At 33.3% G+C, this 24,864-nt stretch overlaps 3 protein-coding genes across 5 annotated transcripts in view; 1 reads left to right on the forward strand and 2 right to left on the reverse strand.

Moving 5' to 3' along the window:
* LOC133190513 (dihydropyrimidine dehydrogenase [NADP(+)]-like) overlaps positions 1-7,808 on the reverse strand; it is a 30,022-nt gene extending 22,214 nt beyond the window's left edge. Inside the window, exons 1-5 of the mRNA XM_061326179.1 lie at positions 7,743-7,808; positions 1,415-1,525; positions 665-747; positions 427-514; positions 166-327 (exon numbers count right to left, since the gene is read on the reverse strand). Of these exons, the coding sequence (XP_061182163.1) occupies positions 166-327; positions 427-514; positions 665-747; positions 1,415-1,525; positions 7,743-7,784 (486 nt within the window). The 5' untranslated portion in view covers positions 7,785-7,808. The remainder of the gene's footprint in view (positions 1-165; positions 328-426; positions 515-664; positions 748-1,414; positions 1,526-7,742) is intronic.
* A 382-nt stretch (positions 7,809-8,190) lies between these two features.
* Positions 8,191-12,567, forward strand: LOC133190953 (GPI mannosyltransferase 3-like). Its single transcript, XM_061326631.1, has 8 exons — positions 8,191-8,336; positions 9,167-9,521; positions 9,634-9,751; positions 9,889-10,115; positions 10,370-10,537; positions 10,856-11,113; positions 11,303-11,842; positions 12,143-12,567. Exons 2-8 carry the CDS (start codon positions 9,190-9,192, stop codon positions 12,435-12,437), a joined length of 1,938 nt encoding a protein of 645 aa, XP_061182615.1. The 5' UTR covers positions 8,191-8,336; positions 9,167-9,189; the 3' UTR covers positions 12,438-12,567.
* Positions 12,568-18,710: 6,143 nt separating this feature from the next.
* The window catches only part of LOC133190516 (peroxidasin homolog), a 43,240-nt gene continuing 37,086 nt past the window's right edge, over positions 18,711-24,864 (reverse strand). For all 3 annotated transcript variants that reach the window (XM_061326184.1, XM_061326185.1, XM_061326186.1), the window contains 8 exons: positions 24,484-24,759; positions 24,048-24,281; positions 22,414-23,706; positions 21,329-21,446; positions 20,896-21,104; positions 20,492-20,730; positions 19,559-19,684; positions 18,711-19,315 (listed from right to left, as the gene is read on the reverse strand). In XM_061326184.1, coding sequence (XP_061182168.1) covers positions 19,223-19,315; positions 19,559-19,684; positions 20,492-20,730; positions 20,896-21,104; positions 21,329-21,446; positions 22,414-23,706; positions 24,048-24,281; positions 24,484-24,759 — 2,588 coding nt within the window. In that variant the 3' untranslated portion in view covers positions 18,711-19,222. The remainder of the gene's footprint in view (positions 19,316-19,558; positions 19,685-20,491; positions 20,731-20,895; positions 21,105-21,328; positions 21,447-22,413; positions 23,707-24,047; positions 24,282-24,483; positions 24,760-24,864) is intronic.

Below are 24,864 nucleotides of genomic sequence, written 5' to 3' on the forward strand. Positions count from 1 at the left end.
TTCCTTTGTTGCTACTCAGACAGAAGTCAGGAAAGTTACGACTTAAATGAAAGATATGGATAGTTGAATTTTGATATGGATGGTTGAATTTTAAACATGTTCTCAAATCCACCATTAATACATACATTTAGGTTTTGAAAATCACATTCTTTAGCATATTTTTACCTCGGTAGCAAACTGCTGTAAACCCCCAATGTTAATGGGACCTTCCTCTGCAGCATACAAATTACATCCTCCCACACAAAGGTCAGAGGTTGGGCAGACCATTCCACATGTCAGACCAAGGGGGTTGTCTGAAAAGATTGCTTTGGCTGCACCATAATAATTCTGTGGGGGGAAAAAAAGAAGAAAAATCAATGTTTTTATTTCTGCAAAGGCATACACCATAAACAGTTTTATAATAATGTTGATACACAAGATAAATACCTTGTTTGCAATACTGGTAATAAAAGATTTGATGTCTAGCTGAGTTGGGCAGCTTTTCTGACATGGTGCATCTGCACATTTTAAACACCTGTAAAAATAAATTGGTACTTGACAAAGAAGCCATACAAAATACATTATTAAACATTCTTTACAAAAATTCAATATCGGCTCAACATTCTGATTAAAAGCATTATTTTATAAAAGGTAGAATTAAGAAGCATAGAAATATATGTTTTACCTGGCTGCCTCCCTAAGTGCCCCTCGCTCACTCAGTGTTGTGTGTTTGATGTCATCAAAATTGTTAATTCTAGGGGGACAGTCCTTTTAATAAATAAATATTTTTTGTCATTAATACATTTATATTTACATCTACTGAATATTGTCTTCTTTATTTCTTATGAAAACCACAGTCTTTTATTTTACACAAACTTATATATAAACAATAAAATGTCTGTCTTTGTTTGTTAGTACCAGTATATGGGAATAAAGTTGCAGCTATTCCTTGATTACTGCATGTCGTGCTGAATAGGGGCTCAACGCTACTTTTAATATGCAAATAAGTTGTAACACTAGCTATTTGTGACTTGCTTTATGTCTTCATAATTATATAGACACCACAACCTTTATTACTGTTGGCACATATTAGCCATCTTTGACATATTACCAGTACATAAGAATTGGCTTCTTCTACACTGTATTTTTGGCATTTATACTGCAAAATCATTGCAAACGTTGACATCTTGGCATCTAGAAAAGTAGCGTATGATACAGGTGCACTCTTCTGAAATACGTACCAAGCAGCCTTTTGTACTGTCATGTTTCAGTGTTTTTCTGTATACTTCTGATATACAAACTAAGCAAGTCTTCTGTATTGTTACATTTACATACCGAGCAGCCTTTTGTACTGCCATGTTTACATACTGAGCAGCCAATTAATACTGTTACGTTTACATACCGAGCAGCCTTTTGTACCGTTACATTTACATACCGAGCAGCCTTTTGTACTGTTTCGTTTCCAGTGCTTCTTGTTGTTTTTGGTTTCTGTACTTGATACCAGGTTGGCATATTTGGTCACTTTTGGATTCAGTGCCAGTAAATTCTAAAATTTAAAAATTCACATATCTTTAATAAAATAATGGTATGATTAATCAAAATGCTATATGTCTATATTCCAAATGATAGTTCCTATAAAATATCTAATTCATAAATACACAACCATGTACACTGATTGACTGAAAATAATAGTACACTGTAAATGTATCATATTTAGCATATATAATATTTGGCGGAAATTGATTTTTGAACATGTTAGCATAGATTTGAAAAAGCACATTTCTTAATGTTCTTATTTATGTTTATATGTGCAAGACATTTAGTGCTATACTTCAATCACTGGAAGCTGCTTTCTGCCAAATGCACTAAAAAGAATACACAGCCAAATGTAATACATTTACAGTATGCAATAGACTGAACAGAAAAATACATGTAAATCAACCCAATCTTGTTATTTGGTGAGGGAAAGCAGGCAAGATAAATATAAAGATGATTCCAAATCAAAGGCTGAATCCCCATCACCTATGACCTGAATGTGTGTACAAATAAAAATACCAGGCTCTCTGAACTATATTTGAAATAATGACCACATTAGGATACCTCCTTTTTAATGTGTCAAAATTTGTCCTTCACTCATGAAAAGGACTAGTGTTTTGGTGTAATCTAAACATGCAATACCAAGATTTAAACTGTGGAAATTAATTATGTCATGTCTAAATGGGAAAGGAACCAAAGATAAATTCTGGTTTATTTGCCCATGCAGGCAAGTTTCAAGGTTTTTTTTTCTTTGCTAAGTATCTAATCTTTTAACATTTTAACCAATTGTAAATTGATTGCATTGACAATGAGAACAGTAAAATGTTTCACATTCAAAATGTATAGTTAAAAATTTCCTTTACATTAAATTCATCTCATTTTGTATTGCAGAAGCAGCTTATAATGAATTTATGATACAAGAAAATTACCTATCAACATGATCTATATCATTAAAAATATTTTTTATACTCAAAAATACTCTAGTATATCAAAATGAAAAAAAAATATGCATCCAATATTATAATGTAGAATGATTAAGTTTACATATTGAACTTAAATGAACTTTCAAATGTGATAAAATCAAACAGGTGCATAAATAGAAAACTATAAGAATAATATGAATGATAATATCTATATAAAAAGAGGCCCATGGGCCACAACACTCACCTGAGTCAATATGGCACAGCTGTTTTTCATCAGCAGATTTTTTTTTCTATTACAGTGTATATATTCCTAATATGTAAAACTTTGATCCTTGTTGTGGCCACACCCTACCCCCATGGATCATGTTTTGAACAAATTTAAACCACTATCTGTGGATGCTTCCATATTCATATGAATAATCATGGCTTTGCAACAGTGATTTCCTGAAGGACAGCCTCTACATAATGAAATGGATATAAAATTCCAGGTTCATATAGCCAAGAGTGTTTTACCACAGAATGCCCAGAGATTTTGCATAAAATCTAAATATTCAGACAATAACAAATTCTGAATTTTAAAAAACATATTTGAACAATCAAATGATTTTTCTTGTGAATTTACAAGGATGTCATGCTTATTAGAACAAGATGCCCATGGGCCACAATACTCACCTGAGTCAATATGGCCCTGTTCGTAATCAGCAGATTTTTTTCATATATATTCCATGTAAAACTTTGATCCCCCATTGTGGCCCCCTCCCCCCGGGGTCATGATTTCAACAAACTTGAATCTACACTACCTGAGGATAAGTTTCAACTTTTTTGGCCCAATGGTTCTGGAGAAGAACATTTTTTAAAAGATGCCACCAAATTTTCACTATTTCAATGTAATGTGATGTCACAATGATTCATGATTCAGTGTTTCCACTAATTTTGAAAACCAAGGGTCATTATGACCCTTTGAAGTTAATTTTTGGGAGTCTAGGAGAATTTTAATTTTTGAGGGTCAAAATACATTCTGGTTTTGCTTTCAGTTCTTGTATTAGATATGCTTATACTTACATCATAATTTGATGTTTAAAAAATGAATGATAATATTATTGTACTTGTTCATTTATTGATACATTTTACCAATTCCGCCATTTGGTTTTCTCGGAATGCACATCAATCAAGATCAAGGCAACATCTGAAAGTTGTTTGAACATATTGCAAAACATTGGCCTTTTTAACAAAGCCAAACTGAAATAATATGCAGATATTTTTTATTTGGACTTTCAGTTTTGTTGTTCTTGAGAAGATTGTTTCTATTTATTCCTATGCAAAACTTTGATTGTCCATTGTGGCCTCGCCCTACCCTGGGGGTCATGATTTGAATAAATTTCAATCTACACTGAGGAAGCTTCCATATCAATCATGCCTTTGCTATTCATGAGAGGAAGATTTTTAACGACTGTTTCCTGCAAATATTCCTATGAAAACTTTGCCACTGTGGCACTTTGATCGTCCATTGTGCCCCCCTACCCCCCCCCCCCTTTCCTTGGGCATGATTTAAACAAACATGATACTTCCTTTGTAATGAAGCTTTCAATTATTCAATTCTTCTAGCCCAGTGGTTCTTGAGAAGAAGATTTTTTAAAGATTTTTCCTCTATATTCCTACAGAAAAATTTGATTGTCTATTGTGGGCCCACCCTACCCCCAGAAGTTATGATTTGAACAAACTTGCATCTACAATATGTAATGAAGCTTTCACATAAGTTTCAACTTTTCTAGCCATGTGGTTCTTAAGATTTTTTAAAGACAACATTAAATTTTCAGTAATTCTTAATTATCTCCCCATAGAAGAAGGCATGGTCCTTCATTTGAACAAACTTGAATCCCCTTCACCCAAGAATATTCTGTGCCAAGTACTGATATTGGCCTAATAGTTTTGGAGAAGCAAATGAAAATGTGAAAAGTTTACGACACTGGCTACAGACAAATTTTGATCAGAAAAGGTACGCTGAGCATTGGGCTCAGGTGATCTAAAAAATGAGTGCAATGAAGTAAGATAATTGGCTTAAGTTTATTATTCCACAGTTAAAAACCCAAGTTAATCAATGACCAGGTATGGTTTAGATAACACAACTGCTCCAATAAAAAAAATTTTTTTTTTAATGCTGGACTAAATTTTTGTCATCTATACTACTATATTAAAATTATAGACTCGAATTTTTGGCCTTTAATACCGATAAATCGGAAGAGTACTGTCTTTTGTTTTATATATTTTAAACATCATTGGTACTTGAAGATTACCAATTTATTTTTATTTTTTCTCAATTAAGCTTCGCTAATTAATAATCAACGAAAATTCCACAAAAAATTCCGGAAATCATCTGGATTTTTTTGATTTTACAATCTTGCACGTGCACATTACATTCACGCTAAATCACGGTGTTCAAATCAGAGAAGACATAAGTACTAAGTAGATATATATTTGTTATTTTATAATTTCTCTAATAAGAAATCATAAATATATATGAACAGAATATATAGCAAATTTCCAATGAAAATTTACACATATTTGTATTATCGTTTCTGAGTTTATCCATGCAGATGTGATATTGTTTCCACATGGGTAATCATTTGCCATCTTGGAGACACATTTATTATATGTTATTTATGTCTCTGGCCATCTCAAAGGGAGGCAAAAAGCTCATGATCGTAGGAGCAATATTAATGTAACTACCTGATTTTTTTAATCCTTCCTTTCTTTTATGCTTTTTTGAGGGGAAGGGGGGATGTGTGTTACAACTCCAGCTAGAATCACATCTTACTGAAGTAGGCATTCTTTTCCCGCCAAAAATTACAATAACATTATTTTCATTTCTTAACTTTGAAATAAATTGAAATAATTAAATAACGTCAATATAACCGATATTTTCAATTTGAAATGTGTCTAAATGATTGCAACTTGAATTTGTTCACCATGTTTACTATTACCTTCACTGCTGAGATTTATAACGTGGTAAATATGAAACACAAACTAAGGGCAAAGAAATATTTGATTCCATGCAAAAAATTCACATTATATTTCTTAGGAGAGTGTAGTGAAATTAATAGCATTATTGCAGGCTTATAACTTTGTTATGTAAATACATGTAATGACCTCTGACCCTGGTCTGTCAACAATACGGTAACCCCCCCCCCCCCCCCCCCCCACACCCCCGAGTTATCTGGGGCCCAGGTATAACCAGTCAAATCCTATAGCCATGTTGTCAACAACACGTACCTCCTGTCTTTTATGTATGCCTTTGTGTTAATTGTCCTGCCTGTTTACCCGCGTGTATGACCATGCATATGTACCATGCATTCGTAGCTGTTTTTAAATAATAAAATGCTTTCTTAAGTGGTTCATGTGAGATATGCATGATGCTAGCATAAAAGTAGCATTGCAGAAAAAACATGTAACCGTATTAGCTGATTATGTAATTTTTTCTGCAATGCTTGCACCGTGCATTTCCCATGTGAACCATCAACGAAAGCATTTTATTGTTTATATTTAAATTTATACCAGCGTTAAAACAAGTTGTCTTCTTCAGCAGCCATGACAGTTCTCATGTGATGTAATGACTTTTGATTGAAAACGTTTAATACTGCAGTAGACTTTTTATCACTAAACAGATCAATATATAAATGTTTATGAGGTATGTATTTTATTTTTGTTGCATTATTTACGTATGAAGTAAGAAAAATTCCCATATTCAGTTCAAGATCCGCTCCCAAATTCTCATTGGCTGTCCTAAAATAAAATCGGTCAAGGTCAGTAAACTTTAAAGTCTGAGGTTAACTCCGATTTTACTAAATATTTTGGAAAAATTTATGCTCTGAATAATTACATCAGAAACATTTATATTAAAATGTTTCTTATCACATTGTATGATTTCAATTAAAAAATGTAAATGATATTGTATGATCCAAAAAGAGTTGTAACCCCCCCCCCCCCCCCCCCCCCCCAGGAAAAGGCTTCATTATTACAGGAAGAAGTACTTTCAAGTTCCCACTTTCCTACTTAGGATACCCTTGCTTGGTTTATCTAAGATAATGATAATTTATGTTTCCCATATAGTTTATACTTAGTATAAACATGGGCCACACCACTCACCTGAGCAACTATGGTCAATTACTCTAACCCAAACAGCTTTAACAAATCAAAAATATCTGTACAAATTTAGTTTTTTATATTAAATTTTTGAAACATATTCTAACTTTGAGATTTTTCTCCAAAGATTTTCGAATGTAAAATTTACAGTAAATATTTTCTTCCCCCCTCTCCCATTGTGGTTGTACCCTGTCATGACCCCCTGTGATCATCATCATCAAATTTGAATGTACATTATATGATTTTACATTTCAGAAAACCTCTCTGGTCAAATAGTTTTGGAAAAGAAAGTTCATAAAAAAAATTACCTATAAATACTCCCATGCATACCCCTCCCCCATTGTGGCCCCACCCTACCCCCAGGGGTCATGAAAGGTCATGATAAGATTTAAACAAAATTGAGAATGCTTCCACATAAGTTTCAACATTCCTTGCCAAAAGGTTCTTGAGAAGAAGATTTTTAAAGATTTTCCCTATATTATTACTGTGTAAAATTTCAACCCCCCATTGAGGCCCCACCCTACCCCTGGGATTCATAATTTTAACAATTTAGAATCTACACTATCTGAGGATGCTTCCACATAAGTTTCAACTTTCATGGCCAGATGGTTCTTGAGAAGAAGATTTTTAAAGATTTACCAGAAAAGTTCAATATTTCTTAATTATCTCCCCTTGAAAGACCCATTCTGGCGCTACGCCGTTACGCAACAATTTTGCAAAAAAACAAAAAAAAAAACAAAACAAAACAAAAACAAAAAAAACCCAGAATTTATATTCACATTCATTGTTTATTTCAAAAGTACCTTACAATATTATGTGTCGATGTATCTATTTTGTAAGTGTCCGATATGCACATGGATGCATTGATAACAATGTCAACCCGTGCACGCACGGGTCAAAGTCTAGGAGTTTTAAAGTATTTTCCAGAAATGTGAGTAAATCCTAATTTGGGCTACTAATGATCATCTGCTGAGTGCTGACATAAACAATGGAGTCAGTGCCAGCACATCTGTGTAGATTCAGCCTCCACAACTGGGTTAGCACAATGACCTAGTTTTCTTATTCCACTGTGCAAGGATACAATAGCCTAACTTCATTAAATAGGGGGCTACATAAATAAGTAGGTAAACAAATAAATTATACGCAAAGACATAGCAAGATTACCTCGATATCCGGTATATCTTTGCTGACCATAAAAGATTCCATCCTTTCGGTTTGCACGTTTGCAGTGTTTTTACAATGAGGGGGTCATCAGCATCCAAAGTTCTCATTGGTCCATTTTGTAGGTGCGACCATAAATGGAATCGTCCATGTCAACAATGTGATTTAACATTTTCTTCCAAGGTTTTATATATAAATATATTTTTTGATATTCAAAAGGTATCAAATGAAATGAATACAGAAAAATAATTTCTTTTTAAAGCCATCATTCAGATTTGGACCATTGCGAAGTTCTAATCCGGGAAAGAATCTTCTATCCCTTCCAAATTTTATTTTTATTGTTGCCTAAATCTCGTTCAAGCAAACGTTTAAAACATAGACATGTGGAGTATACATCATCGAAGCTGTTGTTAACATTGAATATAATCTGTTCTATACCAGGAAAGATCGATACGAATACATATTCTCTGCTGCATTAGTGCTTTTTATTGATTATTTAAAATTATTCTTGTTGAAAGTACTCATAGAGTATGTGATCGATCGCTAGTGTTCTGCTGGTGTCATTGCAGGACGAAAGGTGAAACAGCTTAAAAACAGGTGCAATAACTTTATTTTAATTAATTTGTTGTTGTTGTTTACTAGTTATTCTAAGACTGATGTTAGGAGTGTCGTTATTAGTTTAATATGTATTATACGCATTTTTTATTTCATAGGAAAAAAAGTAGATTTAAGGCTGTTTAAAAGATGGACTACTAAAATCTGACTATGTTTTCAATATATGGTTCATTTATTTTAACATAGTATTCTTATACAGGGTTTTAAACTAACTTGTAATCCTTGATAGCCATGTGGGCTACTGAACCTTGCAATTCTGGGGCCCACATCAAAATTTATTCGCCCACAGATTATCACACCTTCTATTGAATATAAAAACAACAACCCCATTTTTCGTTTTTTTATCATGTGCTTCGTGTTTCTTTTCTATCTGTTGTAACATTATGCATGACTTATCTAAATTTGAAGTGGAACTCTTCTGTTTATGAAGATTGATATGATCATTCAATATCATATATAGAGCACATGGCACGTTTTCATTCACAAAAAACAACAGTACTTTTTGGTTTCTTGGGCTCATTGACCCGACGATCCCACATTGTGCCCGACACAATCACTTAGACGCTTTATGTATAAGTACTTCTTACGGGTAATTATAAAGCACTTTACTGATTACGAAATTTTTCAAGAGAAAAATACAAAACATTCGGACAAAATTGAAAAACAAATATTTATTATCGTAAATTTTCTAATCGCCATGCGGGCAACTTGAATGTAATTTTAAGTCGCCCACATGGAACATTAGTCGCAAATTGCGAGTGGGCGACTGTTAATTTCAAACCCTGTTATATGTTATATGATGTATGTTTCAGAGATTTAGCACAAGAAGATAAAAATGACCAAAGATGGAAAATGTGCTGCTACTATTCGTAGGCGCAAAATGAAACATGGACCAGAAGAACTTGACCAGGCTAGAAACACAAATAAACTTAACACCTCCAGCCTCCCTGAAGATGAACAAATATACAATAAGGAAGAAGAGGAGGGATATTTATTTGATGATGAAATACTGGGACCATCAATCATAAAAACAATTATGTCATCTGAGAGAAAGCTTTTCAGTGGTTTGATAGCACTACGAATTGTAAATGCACTTTTTATCCAGACATCATATGTACCAGATGAGTACTGGCAGTCCTTAGAAGTATCACACAATATAGCTTTTGGGTAAATTCTTCTTTTAAATGAAAATGCTTAAAATTTAGATATAAATGTATGCTTTATCACAAGATAAAACAAAACTCATTATAATAAAAGGTTTTTGAATTCTTTCTTGTAGTTATGGATACTTAACATGGGAATGGGTGCATGGTTTACGTGGTTATTTGTATCCATCAATGTTTGCAGCTTTATACAAATTTTTAGCCATATTTGGTCTGGATCACAGACTGCTATTGGTAAGAAATTTTTCTTATCTGACAAAGTCTTACTAAATCACATCTTTTTAAAAAAAAAATTGGAGAAGCTGAAGGTATCAAATTTCAAAACTTTATCAATTAAGCCTTTTACATTAACTATATAATATTTTTTTTAGATAAAATTACCAAGAGTCCTACAGGGTATTTTTGCAGCATGGGGTGATTTGTACCTGTATAAACTGAGCTGGAAGCTGGCAGACCGAGCTACAGCTCAGTGGACATTATTCTGTCAGATAACCTCCTGGTTTACGCTTTACTGCTGTACCAGGACACTCACAAATTCTATGGAATCTGTTTTAGTGACAGTAGCTCTGTATTACTTTCCATGGCCAAATATAAGAAGGTATAAATTATTCATACAATAATCAGCACTTACTGTAATTGTTCAAATGAAATTTTGTTTAAGATTTTAATCCCAAATCATTTTGAATTATGCATTATGTATTCCATTACAATATGAGTACCGGATGGTAATTCACTTGAATTTCTAAATTTATAGGAAAAAACCTGACAATTTATTAGTCAAATGTGTCTGAAATATTGAAATAGATAATATAGTGCTTGTTTTGCCCTAAATTATTGATGTTAAAATCTTAGTGGGACATGTGGGAAGAGGTCCAGCGCCTGGAAGTTTGTGAGTCTGGCTGTCTTGTCTGTGTTGATTAGACCAACTGCTGCTATAACCTGGATCCTTATGTGTTCCTGGCACATACAATTGAATGCTTCTAAACTGTGGAAGACAATCAAGGTTTATGTCCAGTACGGGTAAGTATCCAGGGTAGTACACTAAAATCATATTGTACTCAAAGAGATGGTAATGTGATCCCAACCTTGATGTTATTCAAGAATATTTTTTTATTGAAGATTTGCATGTAAATATTTTTTTTACATTTCGAAATGGTGAGATTAACATTTACTTTTAAAACTTACTTTAGGTGAAATCTTACTATTTTTATAGTTAAATAAGCGATATCATATCATCTGACTTTAAATTTATTTCATTACAAATGTAAGTACTCTCTGCCAAAAATATATTCATAGTTTGCAGTAGAATTTATATATGGATACTTTTATATCCCACAGATCAGTCCTTCTACTAATTAGTATACTGGTAGACAGGATTTTCTATGGGGAGTGGATTTTAGTTCAGTACAATTTTCTGGAATTCAATGTACTCCATGGTGGGTCAGCGTTCTATGGCAGCCATCCTTGGCACTGGTATATCACACAGGGCTATCCTGTTGTCATGGCAACACATCTTATACCATTTTTGATTGGTGGATGGTACTCCAAACACAAAGTACTGCTGATGTTGATCATATGGAATATATTTATTTACAGGTAAAAATAGGGGGACTATTAGAATTGGAGTTGGAATTGTTTTATGTCAAATATCATCTGGTGCAGAGTTTCATCTAAGTTGATATCAGATTTATAAGTATAGAATTTTTGTAGAGTCACTGTTGCTATTTTTTTGTAAATCATTGCATCACTAGTACTTGTATTAATTAAGGTTAGCTTTTATTTTAGTTTCCTAGCCCACAAGGAATTCAGATTTATACTACAAATTCTACCCATATCTATGCATTACTGTGGTGTCTTTTTTCAAACCTTGTGCAAGAAACCATATCTAAAGAAAAAGAAACACAAGACTGCAAAGACCTCTGAGAGCAACCAAAAAACGGGCAGCAAAGCAGGCACGGAGCATGAACAAAATCAGACTTCAGCAGATTCTGTGGAATCTATATTGGAAAATACAACGCAGTCAGAAAATATTGAGACTCGAGACATTCTTGGGAATGTAGAAAGTACAACAAAATTTCCAGTCAGTGCAGAAAATGCAAGTGCTAGTGCACAGGTTGTACAGGAAATGACTCACAAAAGCAACCTGCTGAAAGCCTGGATCCTTGTGATGGTGTTTCTTGTAGTTAATATTCCAGCTACTGTTTACTTTGGTCTCATTCACCAGAGGGGGACAGTTGTTGTCATGAAATTTCTGTATGATGAGAGCTTTGAAAAAAATATGGATGTTTTGTTTCTCATGCCATGTCACTCCACACCTTATTACAGGTAAAAATATGGAAACATTGTAAGACTTATTGGTACATGTTAGCACACGAGGATTTATAAATAATGAGAAGAACTAATTTTGCTACATTTATTTGTATTTACACATGTACATGTATGTAGAAATTGGTCCTTTTCTTGAAAAAGGACCCTAATAATTTGTGGTAAAAATAGGATTTTTTTTTTCAGTTAACCACTGTTCAAGATAATAAAAAGACCCATAAAAGTATATGCTAGCTTTAAGTATGCATATAGTCGAATTTTATGATTATCTAACATGTATATTTTATCAAATATTTACAGTTATCTACATAGAAACATCTCTATGAGGTTCCTGACCTGTGAACCAAACCTCTCCAAGAAGGAACACTATATAGATGAGGCTGCTGATTTTTACAACGATCCTCTACACTGGCTAAAGAAAGAGTACCACTTTCAGAGGAAATCCCCACCTAGTCATATTGTATACTTTGATAGATTGAAGTCTGAGATTTCAGAGTTTCTGACTCAGACAGGGTACAATCACTGTGGGACTTTTTTCCACACACATCTCCCTGAGGGGAGGGTAGGACACAATGTGCTTGTTAGCTGTAGGTGATATATACAATGTTACCGGTATATTCAAATTATTTTGTGATATTTTTTTAGAAAGAATTTTTTTCCTATTTTTATTTTTTAATATTTATCAGTGATGTTAGATGAAAAGAAGTTTTAAGTTATGTAACACATAAAAAATCTGCGTGTCAATTTTTTTAACATTGAAAAAAAATACTTAAAATTTGATCATTTCTTAACTTATCATGACTCGGTTATTATGTATATCACATGTTAACTATCCTATATAACCGTGAATCATATTTTTAATTTCTTTGTTCTGTCATTAAGCAAATTAAACTGGCAAGTACACACACATGTATTCAATGGACAAAATATATACATGCACCTTTTATTTACATTATAGTAAGAGCAAGATAGAAGTTATTAATGCAGAACCAAGTGAAAGGAGGAAAATGAATAATATTTTTAATTTTAAAAATAAGAACATCAAGAAATGTATACTTCATTGTATATTGTGTGGTAATGAAATAACATAAAAATGTGTCATGTAAGAAGATTTTACGTAGAGATAGGAAGTAAAAATTGGATTTAAGAGCAATCTGAATTGATTTTATTAAAGATTTATTTTATGTCATTTGATTTTATTAAAAGATTTTTTTTTTATGTTATAAGTATCATGTTTGAAATGTGTGATGCATTAAAACTTAATATTTTTTCCCCCAGAATGATGTGGACAAAACAATTATAATTAAAATGTATTTTTTAGGGATGTCAACTAGTACCCGGTTAACCGGGTACTCGATCGAACGTCCGAGTATCGAATACTAAAAATGGTACTCGGTTACTCGGATGTGTATTTTTTCTTATTTCAAAGTACTTATATTTATCAAAAACTTATCAAAAACTAACTTAAATATGCATACGGTCATTATAGCGTGTAGTCTTCGACACCTCTAAAACATCCATTATCTCCTGTGGCTGTGTATATACAGTAATTAGTGACCCAGCTGTTCTCACCTATTGTGGTCCTTAATTTTTGGATGGCTTCAGTGATTGTTTTCAGTGATTATCGATGGTCTATTATCTTCAAATCATTTTTAAATTATTTAGTTAATATACGCAGCGAAATCGGACATGCATAGAAATGCCGCTACCCACTTCAAAAGTGAAGAAATATTTAGAAATAACTAAATATTTAAAAAAAAATGTTGAAAGTTAGCGTAGTAAGTTTAGTGTATACGGGAGAAGCAATCAATATATGAAATTGTTTCCCCTTATACACTAAACTTACTATAATATTAGACTAAACTTACTATAATATTAGACTAGCGATCCCAACAACGTCCGTTGCTTCTCTTTCGCTAGTCTAATCATCACAAACCTGCGTAACAGAGTGTCCTCCTTTTGATGAAATATAGATTCTAAACTAGAACTGTAAACCATTTGTAATTTTTGAACTAATAATTATGTTTTTTTGTGTTTATTTGATAAATAAATTTAGTGCCAAAAATCATTTACGTTGGAATCGGTGTTTATATAGTACATTTATAAACGTGATAAAAACAGCCTTGGGGTTTAATGGGGTTTAAGAAAATTAACACACTTATATTTACACTTTTACCGAGTACCCGGGTACTCGATCGGAAAAACGTCCGAGTAACCGATTATCAAAAATTGACCGATTTGACATCCCTAGTATTTTTAAAAATCCCTTTAATTTATTATGTGGCAGTGTCAAGTACATGTATGTGAGACACATGGTTTTTTTGGTTGCAGGAATTGTTGATGATAGCTCCATGGTGAATGAACTTCATTCAATGAAGCATATGTTGAATTTACTGATTTTTATGATCTTTTATAATATATAATCTGTCATCTAACTTGATGTAAGTGATATAAGAAAGGAATACAAATGAAGAAATCCAATCCCAATGAATCATTATTTGTAGTATTTTAAATGATGCTTTTTACTTCAAAATATATCAATTTAGGAATTGATTTTTGTGAAATTTATATATAGATGAAATTTTATAATATGTTTAAGATGTTGCAATTTAATTAGCTATGAAGATATGAATACATGCTATAATGAGAGATTTGAGTTGTGTATATTTTACTCTGTTTTTGTATACATGCATATACATGTGTATGTAAACTGATGACAAACAAGATGTAAATTGATAGTTTTTTCTAAAAATTGTGTGATTAGCAAGGTTTTGGAGATATTTTGTGGTAACATTCAAAGAATTTTAACAACAAAAGACCTGACATGCTACTAGGCCTTCTTATAGCTCTTCTATTGATGTGAGATCATGCAGCACATTTTGTGGAACTTTCAATTTATCAGTCAAATCTTGTGCATTATTTAACTTTAAATGATAATCTGTCAGGTAACACTCAATACACATCATGTTGTGAGATGATATACAGCATTGGTTGGATGGAGGATTATAATATATCTGCATGAGGATGTTCTATTTAGAGTTTTTTTGTTGATATTTGCCATTTTCATCCTCCTCTCATTTCTGAAATACATGTATTAAAATTTGAGCTGATATGAAAATTTAAGATGAATAAGGATTCTAAATGGTGGATGGAATGGTAAATATAAACACATACTTTATTTTTTGCAGCACTGTCTCTATCCTATCTTAACATGTAGAACCATTTCTACAAAAAATTTTATACAGAACAAAGTTCAGAATCTCAGGATGTGATGTAGATATGTAGACATGCAAAAAGATGTGGATAAATATATGTACCGGTATATATTAAATTATTTTGGCAGCCATTTTCTGTGATCACAAAAACCCCCACTGCACATCAATACCACTTATAATTGTGCAATATATCTGTTTGATACTTATAGTTTTGCATGAATAAAACACTGTAAAATCTTTAACATGTATTTCTTATTTTTGCTCAACTAAATTGAACTTCTAAGGAGGAAATTTTATTAAGTATGTTCTCCGGTGTAAACTTTACATACTCCAGAAACAAGTTGCGAATTTCAAGAAACTTTCTTAAAAAAATCAACTGAGGATTTTTTATGTTTGTAACATTTTTTTCTTCAGTCTGTTAATGTTTGTTAGGAAGTTGAACAGTTGGGAAGATGAGAGAAATGCACCAATATTTTGCAGATATGAAAACAAAGGAAAAATCAGAGAGATCTTCGACCATTTTCTCGTGCTTTTGAATTTAGATCTTACTGTACTGTTTTAGAGATTTTATTAGATAAGACACAGAAACACTACTCTAAGGGTTCTATAGGAGTGTCTGTTCATTTTGGTAAAATTTGTTTATTTCATTGAAACAATTGGAAATCAAAAGAGTTCATGACATCTAGTATTAATTTTAATTTCTGATGCCAGACAAAGTTACTGAGAGAATTTTTATTTTATTAGAAAAATTGTATAAAATCAGGAATAGGAAACATTTCATAGTACATTTTATACACTCAAATATTCTTCACAGTGTATATAAATATATATTTATCATTTGCAAAATGTTTTCCATTCTTTTTTATAAGCTCAACTGAGCCAAAGATTCTAGTGAGCTTTTCTTGTCAAAATTTGTCTGTTGTCTGTCGTTTGTTGTCATCTTCTTCTCCAGAACCACTTGGGCCAATTGCAACTAAACTTGGCACAGAGGGGGATTCAAGTTTGCTCAAATAAAAGGCCCCAGCTGCTTGAAAGGGGAGATAATCAAGAAAAAGCAAATACAGGATGGGTGTCATAAAAAATCTTCTCAAGAACCAATTGGCCAAAATTGATTAGACTATATATTTAAAAAAGCTTCCTGACATAGTGTAGGTCCAAGTTTGTTCAAATCATGGCCCCTGCATGGGGATAGGATGGGATTCCAACAAGGGATCAAAGTTTTACATTGCGATATGTAGCAATTAAATTTCTTTAAAAACAGCAGGACCATATACACTGGTAGTTATATCAATATGCAAGCATCCCCAGGTAGTGCAAACTGAAGTTTGTTCAAATCATGGCCCCTGGTGGTAGGATGGGCTTACAATAGGGGATAAAAATTTTACATTGGCATGAACAAGAATTCAAAATTAAAATAAAATCATGTTCTCAAGAACAGTAGGACCATGATTAGTGAATTAATAGGCAAGCATCCCCAGGTATTGCAGATTCAAGTTTGTTCAAATTATGGCCCTCTGGAGTAGGATGGGGCCTTGATAGGGGATCAGAATTTTTTATGAGAATATATATGTTTAAAAATCTTCCTCTCAAGTATAGCAGGACCTTGTTTATTGAAATTAATATGCAAACATCCTTAGGTTGTGCAAATTCCAGTTAGTTCAAAACATGACCCCTGGGGATGACCCCTAGGGTGGGTCCAAACCTTCCTTTTACCACAATAGGACCAAGATTAGTGAATTTAATATGCAAACATTGTCAGGCAAAAAAGATACAAGTTTTTGACCCTTGAGGTAGGGTGGAGCCATAAAAAAAAAAAATTCAAAGAAAATGTCTTTTAAAAAAACTTCTTGTAAAGAACATCATGGTCATGATTATTAGTCATATTAATATGGAAGCATCCCCAGGTAGTGTAGATTCAGTTTGTTCAAATCATGGCCCCTGGGGCTAGGGTTGGCCAATATTCTGAAGAACGTACAGCAGGGACACAGTGATCAGGTAAGCATTGTGGCCCATGAGCATTTTGTTTCATACTTAAAAGACTAAATCCCAAATTTATTAAGTTGACTGCACTAATTCTTTACTGTATATAGCAAAGTGCATGAAATAACTAGTCAAACAGGGTTGCAACATGCAGTAGGAGTTTCAAACTCCCCAACCAAGAGGTACTAAGGAGGGGGAGGGGGGGATTCTGTGTACCTTGTCCAGGTTAGGGAAGAATTTACAGAAAATCTAACAATTTGAAACATAGAAATTCAATCACAACAGCAGTAAAAACACACTGAATTCTCATGTTGTATTTTATTTTCATAAATATAAAAAACATACATAGTCACTTTATTTGATACACAAAACGTATATTAATTTTCTGAGGTTTTCAATTCATTTACAAACAAATATCAATCAGGTAAATAAAAAAAAAAGTATCAGCAGATCTTTTATTTTATTTCTCACTCCTTTTAAGAGTTCATGAACATAAATTGTAATAACTAATTTTTATGTCTACCTGAGGATCTTATAGATTAAAAATGTAAAAGATCTATTACAGTAAAAGTTTCTAAAAGCGAACCATCATACTTCATGTAACTTATTCATACTGTAGATGTAAATCAACTTAATAATTTCTAGATGAAAAAAAATCCATGCTTTTCTCAAGCCTTTTGCATATATATTTTTGTGTTTAAAGAAATAGAAAATTCATTCTTTTTAAACAAATCTGTGGTATTTGCACTTACCAGAAAGAAAAATTAACAATATCTGATCATCATTAAATCATCAAGAAACATTCACATATAAATATAAAAAAAATTTTATTACTAATCACAATTCATAGAAAGCACCATTTTAAAAATGAAATGAGTACAACGATAAATCTTCAAAGTACGCAATGAATATTACACATTTTATTTTGTCAATGAATATCTAAAATAGCATGTATTACTCTCTACTGAAGCACCAATTGTAATTGTAAAATTTTCAATTGAATGCCATACAACGATTTAAAAAGAAGTATTAACTGCTTTAGCATACAAAAATGATTTGAATAAAGTCAGTTTCTATTGAGTATTAATTCTGGGCCATTAAGCCACAATAAGGGATTGTGTTGTCAGGACAAACTTAAATAGAAGACTCATGGTAAAATTTGCCAAGTGCACAATTCACAAATTTTTTAATCTTCCAAATTCACTTCCATGATCATTTTTCTTATAGGTAAAATTTTCATACAGCCAAGTGTATAATAAGCAGTGTAAATACTTGTATAAAATCACTACTGCAGACATTTTAGGATTTATAATATGATGATACAAAAAGTTACACAAGGTGTTAGTATTAGGAAAAGCTGGGATTGAGGTAGAAATAGAGCATGCAATACGATAATTATTGAATGGCTTTAGCTACGGAGCAATGTTTCAGATTAACCATTGCCAGGTACATTTTACTGAAGACTTAAGAACATTGGGTGAACTGTTGAACACATTTGAGTGATTTAAAAAAAATATTTATGACATATTCTTAAAATTTGAAAGGTGCACATTCAATTTCCAGTCTTTGAAATTAAATTTAGAGTCTGCATTTATTAAAAAAAAAACAAATTCCAAGTCAGCTAGTAGAAAAAGTCAAACAAACCTAGAGGTGCAGGTCATTTGATTTTTGCAGTTTCTTTTTTATGGAGCTATATAATTGAAACATTGGATGTTACATGTATGTAGAAGACAACAACAAAAAAAACTACTTGCGTTTGTGATGCATGGAAAAATATATATGACACAGGGTCATGTATTCCAATCCATGCTCCCATAATAACTTTCAGTGCGGGACGAAAAGCAACAAACTATATAGAAAGATTACAGTAAATATATCTCGTAAAATGTGGAGACAAAATCTAAAAAAGTTAACCTTTCATACATGAGACATTCAATTAATGATAATATGTAAAATCATTCATCTCTCCTTCACACAAATGGTAATACTTTTTAAAAGCATGTTTAATCTGTAATCATAGCAGTTATAATAACACATAATACCTAATGTTGCACCATGAGATAATGTGCAAACATTAATTGCAATTTTTCACTATAACACACAAATGGGATTTCTCCCTTGCAACCTTCTGGAATATCTCTCTCTCTTGCACCACTAATGATTGTCTGTCTGTCTGTCTGTTTTACTAACATACTGGACAACACTGATCTAAGACTGTTCTAGGATTGGGACATTGTAGAACTGGACAAGTCTGTTTTGTACACTCAACTTGATCTCCCTGTAAAAAGAATATTAAGATACTTTATTTCAGACTTGAAACATATTTAAAAAAAGAACATAATTAATATTTCCAAGAAAAAAGTATGTACTTCTGAATAAAGTGCCAAGTTCAGATACTCCTCAATTACAGTACATGTGCTCAATGATAACTCCAAAGTTCAAATACCACTTTGAATTAGTCTTGCACATTACAGCTATACTTGATAACCATTGAACTCATTTCTTTTGCCAACCTACTTACCCTACAAGTACAGGTCTTGCACTTATTAACATCCCATGAGTCTAGATGCTTCCTTTTCTGTCCTTTGTTGTCATAACAACCAAGTTTTCTCATTGTCTTCCTCATATACTTGTTCATTTTTCTCCACTTAAAATGACAGGAATGCAAAATTACCTCTTTTGATAATTAAATTTTAAATTTTTTTTGCACCATAGACTTAAATTTCATGTTAAATATTTGTGTTTATCAGTAAGTGGGGGAACCTCTGGCATTCTCATCCTATTTAATATTCAGTATCTATCCCAGGAGTGTAAATTGTTTTAAAAAACCTCAAACTGAAAATAAAACTATATTAAAAGAAAAAGATATATTATGGTTGGGTTTTTTTCTTCCAAAAAGATGGTAAGTACTGTTACTACATGTATATTGAAAGGTATTTAAAGGTTACACACATAAACCACTTCTACAAATAACTTATGCTCTCAAAAAACTTTTTTTACACCAACCAATCCCCCCCCCCCCTCTTTTCAACAAAATGAAACATTATAAATTTGTAACCGAGCCCTAAAAAAAGAATACAACAGGATACATGTACTGCAATTTTTGGACACTGTATCTTTATTTTTTCCCCTTTTGCAACATTCATTAGTAGACAGATTTCAAAGATATTGTGTTATCTCACTTTTATTACAACCCTGTCTTGGCAAAACTGAAATAAAGCAAATTCCTTTGAAGTGTGATAGCAAAAAAACAAAAAACAAAACAAAAAAACAAAAACCCCAAAAACAATGGATGAAAACACCCCTTTATACATTAATATGACAGTGGCATATTGTATGAGTTGTCTCCCTATACAAGTTGTTTCTATGATTCTCTGAAATCATGATTCACTGCAAAATGTTGGTACATGTATCTGTATTCAATAATAAAAGCACAGTATATGACTATATATACCTTTCTTTTCAATGTCACCACTGTTTCTGTCAGTGTCTGGATCTCATTTTCCATGTTTGAGAACTTTGTGTCCATGGCTGACATTTGGTCGTTGAGTGTTCGTATCTGGGTATTGTCAGTTGGAGGTTGTGACCCTAGGATGGTGTTATGTTCTCGGTCCTCACGATGGGAAAACTGGGAATTCTGTGCTCTCCGAAAATGGTTAGTTAGAGACTGGAAGTTTCCAGATTTTTCACAATCTAAAATATAATCAAGATGTAAACAACTTTTTTGCATTTAATATTTGGTTCAGCAAACCAATTTTTGTGAGTGCAAGAAATGGTTGCTAAAGGCTTCCAATATTTTACATTAAGAATCTCTTCCTGTGGAAAAAAGTACATTCACAGTAGTTTTGAATCACTTACTTGTACAGCAATCAGACCAAACTTTGAGGTTCAGTTTTGGAATCTTAGAACAATTAAGGTAATCGGCATCACTCTCAGCCTTGACAAACACGTCCCGCTGAACTCTCTGTATGTCGTCACTACTCTCACAGATGACCTGAGCTAGCGTCACCTGTTGTAGCTCAGCCAGCTGGTTTGGCTCAAATACACCAGGGTTTTCATACCAGAACCTGATAACAATCCAAGTTAAAATGTTATAACAAATTCGCTTATGATTTAAATAAATACACGATTTCAATCAACTTTAATGACTTCATGTACTTGAATATTTTCTTTGAGTCATAATTTCCTTTATCATTTGAACAAAAAATAGTGTTCTATAGTTTTCTTTTCAAATACAAATACATAGTCATTTCTTTTCTTTTTTTTTATTTTGTAAAAAGGTGATCTCTACCTATCTCCATCCCTTGTTCTTTTGAACTGGTCAACAATGATGCATAAAAATGTTGGTCCAACTTTGCCTCCATCCACTGGCTTCTCTGCCATTCCTCCGACAAACAGATCAATGTTGTCTGTAAAAAAGTTCACCTTCAAGTTTATATAGGCACCTACCTTGTTACTTATCAAACATATGGTCTAGTAGAGAGATGAGAACTCTACATTAAATCATTAAAATCAGTTTTTCTAACTCAGAGGGAGTGACAAAAAATACTTTGTTATACATTATGGTCCCAAGTTTGAGACATCAGAGTTGAAAAATCAAATTCATAGATCGATTTTGATAACTCCCTGGTTTTAAAAATCTTGTCGACTGAGATACCAAAGTTTGCTGCAGTTGGGCAAATTTTTACATCTGAAAGAACATAAAATTGCAGGTTTCTCATTTATCACAAAAGTAAACAGCAGAAGTAGTGCTATAAAATATCTACCCTAAGTTATTCATGTAGTATTTTGTTAGGATTGCTTCTGCCTACCATTGGCTTAGGTATATTGCGATCAAATTTTATTTATCTGCTTAAAGCATCTCAAAAGCTTTTAAGTGTCACTGTGTCCATACGACAGCTCATTGCCACAGGTACAGGCAGACAGCCCCCCCCCCCTTTCCCAATTTTCCACCCTGGGTATTGTTGGACACAAAATTTATATTGGTTACACTTATTTTTCATGTATACCATATATAATAATTAAGTCCCAAGGTGAAAATGGGGGGGGGGGGGATGTCCTGTCCACAAGTACCTGTGCTCATTGCCAAGATTAAAGCCTCTCAAATGCAAGTCAAAGTCTGAGATTAAGGTCAAAAGGTCAGAATTGTTGGTACCCAAGGGAAGGTCTTGTCACAAGTAACACACCTGTGAAATATGAAAGCAAAAGCTCCAACCAATCAAAAATGATGAGCAAGGTTAAAGCTTTTGTGGACAGACAGACAGACAGCTAGACAGAAAGATGCACAGACAGAGCAAAAACTATATGCCTTCGAATCTTCGATTATGAGGGCATAAAAAAACACTGCATATATTGTAATTTATTTCTATATAATACCTGGATGTCCATAAAGTGCTTGAAGTTTGTTCCTCACATTGCGTTGTGGCATCTCAGCTGCAAGATCATCAAAACTAGTGGCTTTTTTCATGCCACAGATCTGTCTGTAATCATTGTAAAATGGCAGACCATGGTCCCTGCCCCTCTGGATGTTGAGGGAGGCCAGGTCCTGTCCTACAGCATTTGCCAGGGAAAAGAGTTTCTCAGTCAGTTCTTTGTTCATCACTTCCTCTGGCATTCGCTTTTTGGATGCTACTCCAAAGAGACCTCTCAAAAGTGGGTCAATGCCCCCTTCCTCCAAGATTTTGTAAGGGGAAAAGAAGGCTTTGTGTAATGGAAGATTTCCCTCTGGAATGGGGACAAAACTTTCATTGAGTCTGAACATGATTGGTTGGACTAGGGAGTGCCCAAACCTGAATGCTGCAGTGGCAAATTCATTTGAAATGGATGGGTCAACACTCGGGTCATAGCCTTTGTATGACCCAAGCTTCCCCATACCAGTTTCTCCAATGACTTGAGGTAACCAGAATTTGAAAGAAATATGCTGCATCATGGCACCTAAGATTTTCCTTGATTCGTGGTACAATATATTTCCGTCCCAGTGTGGGTTTACAGCTAGAAGTTCAGTAGCTATATAATTGTGGTGTCTTGTCCACAAAGTGTGCATGGCAGTGAGGGCTAGATGTTCATTCACACGATTATCTCCTGCTCTGAAGCATGGCACATGTCTTTTACTTGGTTCAATTTGGCAGTCAAAGTGATGAAGAAAATTGCCTGTATCAAAAGGTAAGAGTCTTTTATTATTTCTGGTTAATACTCCAAGTCTCAAAAGTCCACGTCCATTTGTGAATTCCCTTAGTCTCTGAGCTTCAAAATCACTACTTCCATAGACAGCACTTGCATCTATGAATGCAGTGATTGCATTAAGCTGCTGCCTGGGTGTAAAAGTCTTGTAGAACACTGAGGTACTTCCTGAATTACAAATAGCACTACTCCTTGAGAAACCCAGACAAGATGCATGTTGAATGCGAGTGTCACTCCGTGGAACAGTAATCGGAAAACACGGATACTGATTATCACAAGTCTCATTGCAATAGCGACCATCACTGAAGCGTGCATTACTGATGGACTGAGGGGTCAGGCTCATATCGTGGTCCAGAAACTGACCCCATTGCATCAACATGTGAGTGCTATGTTCATCCATTGTTACATGATCTGTGGACATCAAGAATGATGACACCAGACGTGGGCTTGGCAGGTGATAGTTATTGTACAATCTGGAGGGATTCCAACCTACAGCAAGATTGTTTACATGTTGTAGTAAATGACTTCAGAATAAAATCTGCACATTTCTGTTTTGAATTAAGATTCCACAATGCATATTACCCCAAAAGAACTCTCGGCAGGTTTCTGCCATGTTATGTTTATTTGAGAATAATTAGAATTACATAACTTCAAAGATGTCTAGTTTAAAAAAAGTCAATTATCAACAAAGCTTTACATAAATCATTAACATTATTTTTGTGTGTTTACTGGTTTAAATTTTCAGAATGCACTTTTCTATATTATTTTTTTCAAGGATGACATTAAGATTTATTTTCTTTCTTAAATTATGGAACATGACATGCACTAACCAACTGGAGTGTTGAATCCATTTTCGTAGATAGGAGGAAGCATTCTTTGTAAGGCAATAACAGACGCTCCCCATGTTGGATTGTGTAGGTTGTTACACAGCCCATCCATCGATCGGAATCTCTTGTGGAAACACATCTCTGAACAACGGATAATCCGTGGATTTGAAAAGCATCCAGACATGTTGGCAATGAGCTCCAGATGACCAGGTGAGAGAATCTTCTTGTAGCTGGATACTAAAAAGAAGAAAAGGAAATTAAATAAAAACCAAAAGTATCTTACCAGGAACCTTTAAGCCCAAATCAATATAATTTATTGAAATTAATATTTATGCAACTGAGCTATATGAAACACAGAATTGAAATACTATTAAAAAGGGGTTTGATACTTTTTTTCATCAAACATACTATCATTTTTCCTCTGCTTTAATTGTCCTACCTTTATCATCACTTAGGTTGTACTTGTGGCCATCACTAACATGCCGCTGTATGATTTCCAGCGTCTGCTCAAATATTTCCTCTGCCCTGGCTAGTTGAAGGGCATCGGCAGACGGATAGCGGAATATAGTGATGAGGTCCTGAACTGAGTGTGTGCGATTCTTGTCAAAAAGATTTCTGATTGTCTGGTTAATTGCCAAATCAACTCGATTGGTAGCATTTCTAATGGCTGGACTCACAAAGCTGTGGCCGGAATAATTAGTCTGGATTTCTCTTTCTGGAAGATAAATGAATTTTTGAAAGAGAATTCTTTAAGAATGTTGATTTAATTAACAATGTATTATTATCTCTTTAGTAAACAGTAAACATTGTCAAAATCAAT

Source organism: Saccostrea echinata, unplaced genomic scaffold (genome assembly GCF_033153115.1).
Source record: "Saccostrea echinata isolate AGI-Se365-2 ecotype Australia unplaced genomic scaffold, CSIRO_AGI_Sech_v1 ptg000022l, whole genome shotgun sequence".
NCBI classification, from domain to species: domain Eukaryota; kingdom Metazoa; phylum Mollusca; class Bivalvia; order Ostreida; family Ostreidae; genus Saccostrea; species Saccostrea echinata.

Coding starts and splice junctions, on each gene's coding strand:
- LOC133190953 (XM_061326631.1), top strand. CDS start 9,190: ATGACCAAAGATGGAAAATGTGCTGCTACTATTCGTAGGCGCAAAATG. Junction 9,522..9,633: donor TCACACAATATAGCTTTTGG/GTAAATTCTTCT, acceptor TCTTTCTTGTAG/TTATGGATACTTAACATGGG. Junction 11,114..11,302: donor TGGAATATATTTATTTACAG/GTAAAAATAGGG, acceptor CTTTTATTTTAG/TTTCCTAGCCCACAAGGAAT.